The 10,570-nt window shown below is 51.4% G+C and overlaps 1 protein-coding gene across 6 annotated transcripts in view; it reads left to right on the forward strand.

Annotated features, from left to right (window-relative positions):
* LRRC8A (leucine rich repeat containing 8 VRAC subunit A) overlaps positions 1–8,935 on the forward strand; it is a 29,699-nt gene extending 20,764 nt beyond the window's left edge. For all 6 annotated transcript variants that reach the window (XM_077146778.1, XM_077146774.1, XM_077146767.1 and 3 more), the window contains 2 exons: positions 599–2,763; positions 8,434–8,935. In XM_077146778.1, the coding sequence (XP_077002893.1) occupies positions 607–2,763; positions 8,434–8,709 (2,433 nt within the window). In that variant the 5' untranslated portion in view covers positions 599–606 and the 3' untranslated portion in view covers positions 8,710–8,935. The remainder of the gene's footprint in view (positions 1–598; positions 2,764–8,433) is intronic.
* The last annotated feature ends 1,635 nt before the right edge of the window (positions 8,936–10,570 follow it).

Consider the following 10,570-nt stretch of genomic DNA (forward strand, 5'->3'; position numbering starts at 1 on the left):
TCCTAGAATCCTCTGGACACAACTGTATGCACACATGTAAATTTTTTTGAACTTCAGTATTTATTTTACAAAAATAAGTTCAAATTATACCTATTTTTCTGCATTTTGCTTTTCTTACACTTCACAGAAATTCCTTCAGGTTCTGGTGCAGCTTAATGGCTGCCTGCTGGTCCCCTGGGAACTTAAAAGTTTTAAACAAGCCCCTCAGGTCAGTCTGATCATCAAATAGGATGGACTCTTAAGGCAGGGATTCCCAAATGTTCTTGCTGGGATGCTAAGATGAGGGGTGTGTGTGGGGGTGTTGGGAGGCTGCATTACTGCTCTGACAGCGCAAGCCCCAGTATCTCAGTGCACAGTCTTCCTGTCTGAGCAATGGGGAGACTGTCGGCCTTCCCCAGTGGTGGTTTCCCAACCATTGGGTGACCACGTGGTTTCTAAAGAAGAGCTGATCTGTGGACTGCCCTGTGGGATCACAAGCTCACAGTTAGACTTGCAGAGGGATTTTGAACAATGGGTCCATTGTCTCCTTTCCCTGTCCACTCACTTCCAGGTAAGCCTGGCCACCCTGCGGTAACCCCTTCCTATGGGTCCCTTTCAGGTTGAACCATGATTCCGGTGACAGAGCTCCGCTATTTTGCGGACACGCAGCCGGCGTACCGGATCCTGAAGCCATGGTGGGATGTGTTTACTGACTACATCTCTATTGTAATGCTGATGATCGCGGTCTTTGGCGGGACACTGCAGGTCACCCAGGACAAGATGATCTGTCTGCCGTGTAAATGGGTTACCAAGAACTCCTGCAACGACTCGTTCCGGGGCTGGGTGGCCCCCAGCCAGGAGCCCACCTATCCCAATGCCACACTCCTGCCAACCCAGGACACAGGCCCAACGGGCATCAAGTACGACCTGGACCGGCACCAGTACAACTATGTGGATGCCGTGTGCTACGAGAACCGTCTGCACTGGTTTGCCAAGTACTTCCCCTACCTAGTACTTCTGCACACTCTCATATTCCTGGCCTGCAGCAACTTCTGGTTCAAATTCCCCCGCACCAGCTCAAAGCTAGAGCATTTTGTGTCTATCCTGCTCAAGTGTTTTGACTCACCTTGGACCACACGGGCTCTGTCAGAGACAGTAGTAGAGGAGAGTGACCCCAAGCCGGCCTTCAGCAAGATGAACGGCTCCATGGACAAGAAGTCGTCAACAGTTAGCGAGGATGTGGAGGCTACTGTGCCCATGCTGCAGCGGACCAAGTCACGGATCGAGCAGGGCATCGTGGACCGTTCGGAGACGGGTGTGCTGGACAAGAAGGAGGGGGAGCAGGCCAAGGCGCTATTTGAGAAGGTAAAGAAGTTTCGCACCCATGTGGAGGAGGGGGACATCGTGTACCGCCTCTACATGCGGCAGACCATCATCAAGGTGATCAAGTTCATCCTTATCATCTGCTACACTGTCTATTATGTGCACAACATCAAGTTTGACGTGGACTGTACCGTGGACATCGAGAGCCTGACGGGCTATCGCACCTACCGCTGTGCCCACCCTCTGGCCACGCTCTTTAAGATCCTGGCATCCTTCTACATCAGCCTGGTCATTTTCTATGGCCTCATCTGTATGTACACGCTGTGGTGGATGCTGCGGCGTTCCCTCAAGAAATATTCCTTCGAGTCAATCCGTGAAGAGAGCAGCTATAGCGATATCCCTGATGTCAAGAATGACTTCGCCTTCATGCTCCACCTCATCGACCAGTATGACCCTCTCTACTCCAAGCGCTTTGCCGTCTTCCTATCAGAGGTGAGTGAGAACAAGCTGCGGCAGCTGAACCTCAACAATGAGTGGACGTTGGACAAGCTACGGCAGCGGCTCACTAAAAACGCTCAAGACAAGCTGGAGCTCCACCTGTTCATGCTCAGTGGCATCCCTGACACTGTTTTTGACCTAGTGGAGCTGGAGGTGCTGAAGCTGGAACTGATCCCCGACGTGACCATCCCCCCTAGCATCGCCCAACTCACAGGCCTCAAGGAGCTGTGGCTATACCACACAGCAGCCAAGATTGAGGCTCCCGCCCTGGCCTTCCTGCGTGAGAACTTGCGGGCACTGCATATCAAGTTCACTGACATCAAGGAGATCCCACTGTGGATCTACAGCCTGAAGACCCTGGAGGAGCTGCACCTGACAGGCAACCTGAGCGCAGAGAACAACCGCTACATTGTCATTGATGGACTTAGGGAGCTCAAGCGCCTCAAAGTGCTAAGACTCAAGAGCAACCTGAGCAAGCTGCCACAGGTGGTCACGGACGTGGGTGTGCACCTGCAGAAGTTGTCCATCAACAACGAGGGCACCAAGCTCATTGTCCTCAATAGCCTTAAGAAGATGGTGAATCTTACAGAGCTGGAGCTGATCCGCTGTGACCTAGAGCGTATCCCCCACTCCATCTTCAGCCTCCACAATCTGCAAGAGATCGACCTTAAGGACAACAACCTCAAAACCATTGAGGAGATCATTAGCTTCCAGCACCTGCACCGCCTCACCTGCCTTAAGCTGTGGTACAACCACATTGCCTACATCCCCATCCAGATCGGCAACCTTACCAACCTTGAGCGCCTCTATCTGAACCGCAACAAGATTGAGAAGATCCCCACCCAGCTCTTCTACTGCCGCAAGCTGCGCTATCTGGACCTCAGCCACAACAACCTGACCTTCCTTCCTGCCGACATTGGCCTCTTGCAGAGCCTCCAGAATCTAGCTGTCACGGCCAATCGGGTGAGTGATTTGGCAGTGGCACAGCATAGGGGCTGGTGACAGACTGCTGAAGGCCTGTGATGAGCACAGGAGGCCCAGTGTCTCAGGACAGTCCAGTGTTCCCAGGTTTGGACGCCTCACTGTGGTTCTCAGAATCACCTGGAGGGAGCTTGTTAAAAATGTAGGCTTCTGGCCCCAGCCCAGCCCTGCTAAATGTGAATCTCTAGGGATGGGAGCCTGTAGGCCACAAAACATTGTGGAGTTCTTCTGATCAGGGCCAGGCTGCCAGGAGGGAAGGCATGGTCAGGTGGGACCTGTAATGGTACTGGTTGGAAGCTCTTTTCCTCCTAGGCAGGGCTGTTCATGAGTAGGGCCAAGGCCTTTGGTTCACTATCAGGGCTGGGTTGTGGGAGGCAGGACTTAGCCCGGAACCTACAGTATCTTTCTCAGCCTGTCCCCACTGGATTTGGAGCTGAGGGGCCAATCTGGGTCCATTGGGGACTGAAACTGCAGGTGGCTGAGGCTTGCTGAATGAAACCACAGGGTCTGGGCAACTCCTTGAATTGTTCACTTCCCTCTCTTTTTGTGTTTTGGGGTGTGGGGGAGGGCAGAATTGGGTTTGCTTGGGGTTGGCGTGTCACCACTTGACTTAATGGAGAGGAAGTTGTGCAAATCCTTCTGGGGTAGGGAGTGTAGGAGCTACACCCTTGAGACAATTGGTAGCAGCTTCTTGCCTGGTGGCTTCTCCCCAGCTACTCACGCAGTAGCTCCTCCCCTGAGGCAAGGCAGGGTGGGGTTGAGGGCAGGGTTCTTCTGTGATTTTGTGGTCTGGGCTTCTGCAGTGGAGACAATGTCATAGTGGTTAAGAAGGTAACCTCCCTCTGCCCACCTGCTCCTGGAGACCTACAAGGAAGATGATGTAAGAGTAAGTCTTCCCGGGCCTTACTTTCAGGGTGGAGGTTCTCAGTGAGGCAGATGGTGCTGAAAGCCGCCATCTCTGTGCCCTCATCACAAACAGTGGTGCTGAAGCAGCCCCTGTTGATTTATGCAGCCCTTGCTCTGTGTTAACTCTGTGCTGGCAGGTATTCCCATCATCTTGTTGAGTCCTCCCAGCAGGGGCCTCTCTCCAACAAAATACCACTGCCACTCCTGGAAAAGGACAGACTTTGTCCAGCTTCACTCAGGCACAGACACTTCAGGCCTCTGACCATTTAGAAGTCCTTCCTTCTTTCTTCCCCAAATGTCTGTGAACTAACCCATTTCTTCCATGGATGATGGATTGTGACAAATCTTATCTCCCTCCCCCAAATTATGACATGGACATGTGCCAGACAGAGTATGGAGAAACTGCTCTACAACCCCAGAATCTTCACCTCAATCTGGGGTCTGTGGTTGGAGAATTTTTCCATCAGGTCGGGATCCAAGATCTGGACAGGGCTCCTGATCAGTAAAATTAGACTCTTCTGGGACAAGCAAGTTTGAAAATCACTGGCTAAAATTCAATCCCTTCAATCCCTTCTTTAATATACAGAAGGAAGGCTAAGTGGCTTACCCCAAGCACAGTGTTGGAGCTGAGACCACTTTTCTGTGAGGCAAATTGCCTTTTGAGTTGATTCAAACTTTCTCTTTCATTCCACATACTTTGCTCTGTCCCAGATGCTTCATTCCACACTGGGTAGAGAATGGTAGGGGGCCAGCCTACAGCCTGCCTCCTCATCCTGCCCCCATCCCCAGCTCAAGTATGTCTGTTTGTTGGCTGAGGTCGCCCTTCAGGAAAGGAGCTGGCGACAGGGACGCTGTGCCGGAGGAAGGAGACCCTCTGAACACCCTGTTTAGCACACTGCTTAATCACATCCTGTCCCTGCCTCCGGAATGCCAGAGGTCTTTATAGGGAAAAAAGTTCACCCGGGCCAGTCCCAGCCAGGCTCCTCCTTTTAAGCTGGAGGCCTAAGTCTCTCCTTCACTCTCAGGGCTGGAGGGCTCCCCATAAAAGGCCAGGGAGGGAGGAGGGTGTGGGCCAGGCTTAGGCCCTCTGGGTATTGTCTTCCCAAGTTTAAACTGATGCAGATGAATATTTTGGCAAGGAAGGTATTCGTTTGTTCATTTGTCATTGATTCAGCAGATGTTTTTTGAGTACTCCTATCGTCCAAATAGGGAGCAGGGTGGTGGGGACTCCGAGACAAGGAAGGCCCACTTTCTCCCTACACAGAGCTAACTGTTTCATCTTGGGGAAAGACAAGTAACTAGCAGTTAGCACTGGGGCACTAGGCTCTTGGTAGTGCAGAGGAATGGCCCCAACCCAGACTTCATCTAGGGTAGGGCAGGCCTCCTAAAAGAAGGGGCTTTTTACCTGGCTCCTGAAGAGTAAGGAGGAATTAGCCAGGTGAAGAGGAAAGGGAGAGTCCAGTACATTCTGCCTGTGAGGAACTGAAAGCCAGCTGGAAAAGCTGGGGGTGGGGGGTGGGGAGACAGACTGGAGAGGAAGGAATGGTAAGTGTGGGATGAGCATTTCTGAAATTTGAACTTTATCCTGAGGATAGGGGTACAGTTCTCCACGGGGGAATGGTAGGATCCTGTTCTTTTCCACTTAAATTTCTATTTATCTTTGGTGGTTTAAAGTCTCTTTTCCCTGTTTTGTTCAGTGCCTGATGTAGCAAATATGCACCAAATTCTTGTTGATTGAGTGGATGAAGGGGAGTGCAAACTTGCAATTTAGAGAGATCAATTTTGTTGTAGTGAGGAGGATGGGTTTGAGAGAGTAGCATGAGGAGACCATGTGGAGTGCAGTGAGAGGGGGTAGTGGCCTGATGGGGAAAGGCTGCTAAAGATGGAGAGATATAGATGGAGTTGGGAGAGATTTGGGAGGATGTAGGGAGTCGGGAAAAGGGGCTTAGGGTGACTCATAGGTCTCTCCCTTGGCTACCTGGGTAGATGGAGGATCATGGATGCAGGAGGAGGCCCAGGTTGGTGGAGGTGAAAGGGTGTGTCTCGTGCTGGGAATTGGGGGTAGGGGGTCCCCTGGGATATCCTGGGCATTATGTTCGATAGGCCTAAAGTTCCAGGAGTTATCATCCTGTGGCTGGGTTTCTTGATGAGATCATCAGGGAGAGGTTGGAGGGAGAAGCAAAGTAATCTGGCTAGAGGCTTAGAGATGGACTGTAGTAGAGAAAGGCCAGATGGGAGCCTGTGCAGTCACAGGGTATGGAAAAGTCAGGTAGGAGAGTGGAGACAAGTTTGGTGGAATAGGAAGGATAGTTGATGATCTTGGCCAGATAGTTTCCAGTGTGGACTGGCGCAGAAGGGTGGGCCAAGGAAAGAAATAGCCTTTTTCTGGATGTTTTGTCATGAAGGTTGGAGAGCCACGGAATGAGCGTTTCTTTTTCCAAAGACCAGGTAGACTTAAGTCCATTTAAATGCTGATAAGGGATTCACTGACACAGGAGTCCTTGAGGTGGTGGGAGAGGGTGGGATCAGGGGTGCTGAAAAAATGGCTTTTAGTCTTGGATGGACGAGTGACCCTTGTGGAAGGAAGGACAGTCCCGAAGTGCAAGCGTGGGTATCGTGGGGAGATGAGCGACTATTTGTGCCTTGTCTTTTTTCTGGGTGGCCTGGAGGGAGCCACTGGCTGTGGAGAGGGGAGTTTTCTGGGAAGTGGGTGTTCTAGGGAGGGAGTGAGCTCTGGAGCCAGATCAATTGCACGTGAGCTCCTGCTGGAATTCACTGGCTGGAGCCTTTTCTTGTCTGTGTCATCAGGGGAGGCTACTGGGAGTGCAAATGGGGGCCTTGCTGGGGAGTCTCTGGCCCCTTGGTCCTGCTGAGCTCACTTCCCTATTCTCCCATCTTGATGTTCTGACCTTCAGCCCTGCTGATATTGAAACTATCAGAGGAGGTTTCAGAGAGGATGGGAGACCCTAGCCACCTCTGGCCCTTCCCTCATCATTAGGCATAATGGTAGTAGTTTGGAGAGGCCCATTTCAAGGGTTCCTTTAAAATATCCACAGTGTTCCTGAGGGCATGGCTTGTGTCTGGCCCTGGCCACAGTTACATCCCTGCTGGGAAGACCAGGTGGCTCACCAGAAATCAGGGTCCTCTTCTAGAAGTGGCCAGAGAGAGCAAGAGCCTGTGAGATTGAAGCCCAAGTCTGCAAAAGTTCCCTAGCCACAGAATATCCAAGCTGAGAGGCATTTCTAGTCCAACATTTTCATTTTATAGGTGGGGAAACTGAGGGCCGGGGAGGGCAAGAGGCTCCCTGCAAATGAGTGCCATGTTTGGCAGAATGAAAATACAGCATGTGCTCTGAGGCAGAGGAAGCAAGGCTTATGTCCTATCTTATGTACACAAGGCTGTGGGACCTTGACAAGTATTGCATTTCCCCTCTCTGGGTCTCAATCTCCTCAGCAGGAAAATGAGGTCAGTGAGATGGCAGCCTCAGAGTGGTTACTGTTCCATCTCCCTGCCATCCACACATAGATTCTGGGTCCAAGTCTTCTAACATCTGCTGCTATTAGGGTCCCTCCTGCCCTTCATAGCTGAAGGAGGTAGTGTTGGGACAAATAGGGCCAATAAGGACTCAGATTTATAGCTGATTACTCACAGAAAGTTAAGGGAAGAAGCTGGCATTGATGGAGCTCTGCCTGTGTGCCAGGAGAAACTGCATGTCCCCACATTGGCCCTACTGTTTACTCTTTGCCCCCACCTGCCCCCGCCCCTGTGGTGTGGACAGTTAGCAGAGTGGTTCAGAGATGAACTGTTGAACCAAACCGCAGGGGGTCTAGTGCTGGCTCTACCACTTAACCAGTTCTGGCTCTCTGGGCAAGTTATCTTCTCTAGGGCCTCAATACCCCAACTGTAAAATGGGAAGAATAGAATATTTACAGAGTAAATACTCAAGGTGAGCGGGAGGTTTTTTTTTTTTTTTTTTTTAAGAGCTGGAGCTTGCCATGTAGTAAGCAGCATACGGGTGCTGCCCGTTATTCTCATTGTTCAAAATAAGAAAGACAGGGCAAGAGGCCTGAATTGCCAATACTGGGCCCCTGCATACATGATCAGCCTGTGATTTGACAGATGAGGAAACTGAGGCACAGGGGTGAGGAGTGATACAACAGGGATTCTCGGCTCAATTGGTGATCTCTCCCCAGTTCTCAGAAACAGTTTAGGGTATAGAATTTTATCAACATGCCACTCTTCCTTCATAAATTGTTCTTAAAACTTGGGAGCTATGACTAACAGCCTGGTTCATGGAGAGCCCTGGGACATTGGAAGGGAGGTGGACGTGGAGTCGGTAGTAGCTGGCTAGTATTATATGCTGCTTACCAAGGATAGCAAGGAACAAGGCAAGACCCAGTCCTGCCCTCTCAGAGTCCACAGTCCAGAGCTTAACAGATAACCAGGAAGTTTTACCATGGAGGGTTAGTGCTGTGGTAGAGGGCATGGGTGTCAGATGTTACCCAGTAGAAAGTCAGGGAAGACTTTCTGAAGAAAGTGACTGCTGAGCTGAGACCTAATGGACAGCTAGAAGTTAGCCAGAGTTTGGCCCAGACTGTGTTGGTGCCTGAGGTCCTGGGCAGCTGGAATGGACACAGAGATGGTGCCAGCTTCTAGGGGAGGAAAGAAAAGGTAGCCCTGGGCATAGAAGCCCCCGGGTTTGAGCTGCCTCCACCTCACTTTCACCATCTACTGCTTTCCCTCCAGATCGAGGCGCTTCCTCCAGAGCTCTTCCAGTGCCGGAAGCTGCGGGCCTTGCACCTGGGGAACAACGTGCTGCAGTCGCTGCCCTCACGGGTGGGTGAGCTGACCAACCTGACCCAGATTGAGCTGCGCGGCAACCGGCTCGAGTGCCTACCAGTGGAGCTGGGCGAGTGCCCACTCCTCAAGCGCAGTGGCCTGGTGGTGGAGGAGGACCTGTTTAACACATTGCCACCCGAGGTGAAGGAACGGCTCTGGAGGGCTGACAAGGAGCAGGCCTGAGCCCTGGTGACCAACCGGAGCACGGGGTCAGCTCCAAACAGCCAGTAGCAGAACCACCAAGGAATCCTTGGGCCCAGGAGGGCCAGGCCTTGCACCTCCTAAAAACCCAGTGACAACCAGCCCAGCCTCTTGTCTGGGGGCAGGAGCTGGGGCACCGGTGTGAGCTGGGCCGGACCAAGAGGACACCACCTGAGCCCCCTTTCTTCCTCTGAGATTCCCGCCCTCCTCAGGGCAGACACCTGTCAGGGAGACCAGAGGACTGTGCAGTATTTGGACAATCATGGTCTCCTTCCTGGACGCCATCTCTGCCCCAAAGACCAAGCCGATGCCAGAGGTCTAGAGACACCTATTTAGTTCTCGGTATTTATTTTTCTCCAGCTCCCATCCCTTCCCTCCAGATAACTTATACATTCCCAAGAAAGTTCACTTCAGACGGAGAGTGTTTAAGGAAGGTTGGGCCATGCTTCTGCCTTTTCCTTTGTCAGTGCTGCTGCCAGGGTTTAGTGCCCGCCCAGGTTTGAGTGGAGCAGTGATCCAGGGGAGAACCAGCTGTGGTATGATCGCCCTCATTGGTGGTAGGCTGGCCTCTGGTGGCATGGCTAGTAGGAGAGCAGGTTGCCAGGTGGAAAGGCCAGGTCTGGGACTTCCCTAGTTAGATTTCGTGGCAGTTTTAGATTTTTTTTTTTTAAGTAAAGGAATGTTTTTTTAAGCTTTGAAAATCAAAGTTTGGGTATTAAAAAGAAAAAAAAACTAAAAAAAAAAAAAAAAAAAGACACTAAAGGCCAGTGAGTTGGAGTCTCAGGGTGGGGTGGCAGTTTCCCTTGAGCAAAGAAGCAAGATATTAAATTGTATTTCCTTTCCCTGGGTTGTGGGATACAGGATGTCTTCTGAATCTGATGTGACCTTGGTACAGGAGTTCTGTTTGTTCCTCTACTCCTCTCCTGGGGTGGATTTTTTGTGTGTGTGGGGGGTGGGGTGTCTTGTTTTCTTTCTTCTCCATGTATCTTGGCAGGCGCTCATTTCTGTGGCTGTTGGCCAAAGGGAATGTTCTGAAGCTGCCAAAAAGGGAGGAAAATCAGGTTGACTAATCCCGGATGAACGGTGCTCCATTCTCCCCTTCCTTCGACACAACCCCTGCCTCTCCACACACGTGTGTGCACATGTGCACACATACGCACACATACACACAGTGCTAAGAAGCCAGAGGAGCTACTTCGCCTGTACTCTTAAATTTCCCACCTCATGTGTCATGGGTTTGCCTAGTTGCCATCACTAGCCCCAGCTGCTTACATCAGCCCTTTTACCGCCCGGTCCTTCAGAATGGACACTTAGAGGTGGGGGGGTTGGGGCAGGGGAGGTCACATCCGCTTGGGCATGCTCCCCAGTTTTTTGTTTCCAGTTTTCATCTAGGGTGCCTGGTGTACCCAGGGTCCAGACAGCCCCCTGGTGGTGGGAAGCAACCCACCCTGCTTTAGATCAGTCCCTTGGGTCCCGCCAGAGATCAATCAGTCAGACACTAAGGCACGTTTTAGCGTCTCTTGTCTTAATGATTATGTCTGTCCGTCCATTTGTGTTTTCTGCATCTTGTTATCGGATGTAATCCTCAAATAATGCACACTAGCCTCTGACAGCCATGAAGCAATCCGTTACATGTGGGTCTGAACCTGGAGATGAGGTTCAAATATCAAATAAATCTATAACAAAGTAACCTTTGGAGTCTTCATGGGGGATGGGGGGGGATGCTTCCCTCGCCTCTCCGAGGGACCATTTATTGGGCTCCTCAGAATAGATAATTCTGTTCTTTTATCGCATCACTAACCTGTAAGCTCCCTGGAGGCAGGCACTAGAGGTCTGGAGTTGA

Source organism: Tamandua tetradactyla, chromosome 2, assembly GCF_023851605.1.
Source record: "Tamandua tetradactyla isolate mTamTet1 chromosome 2, mTamTet1.pri, whole genome shotgun sequence".
Classification (NCBI taxonomy): domain Eukaryota; kingdom Metazoa; phylum Chordata; class Mammalia; order Pilosa; family Myrmecophagidae; genus Tamandua; species Tamandua tetradactyla.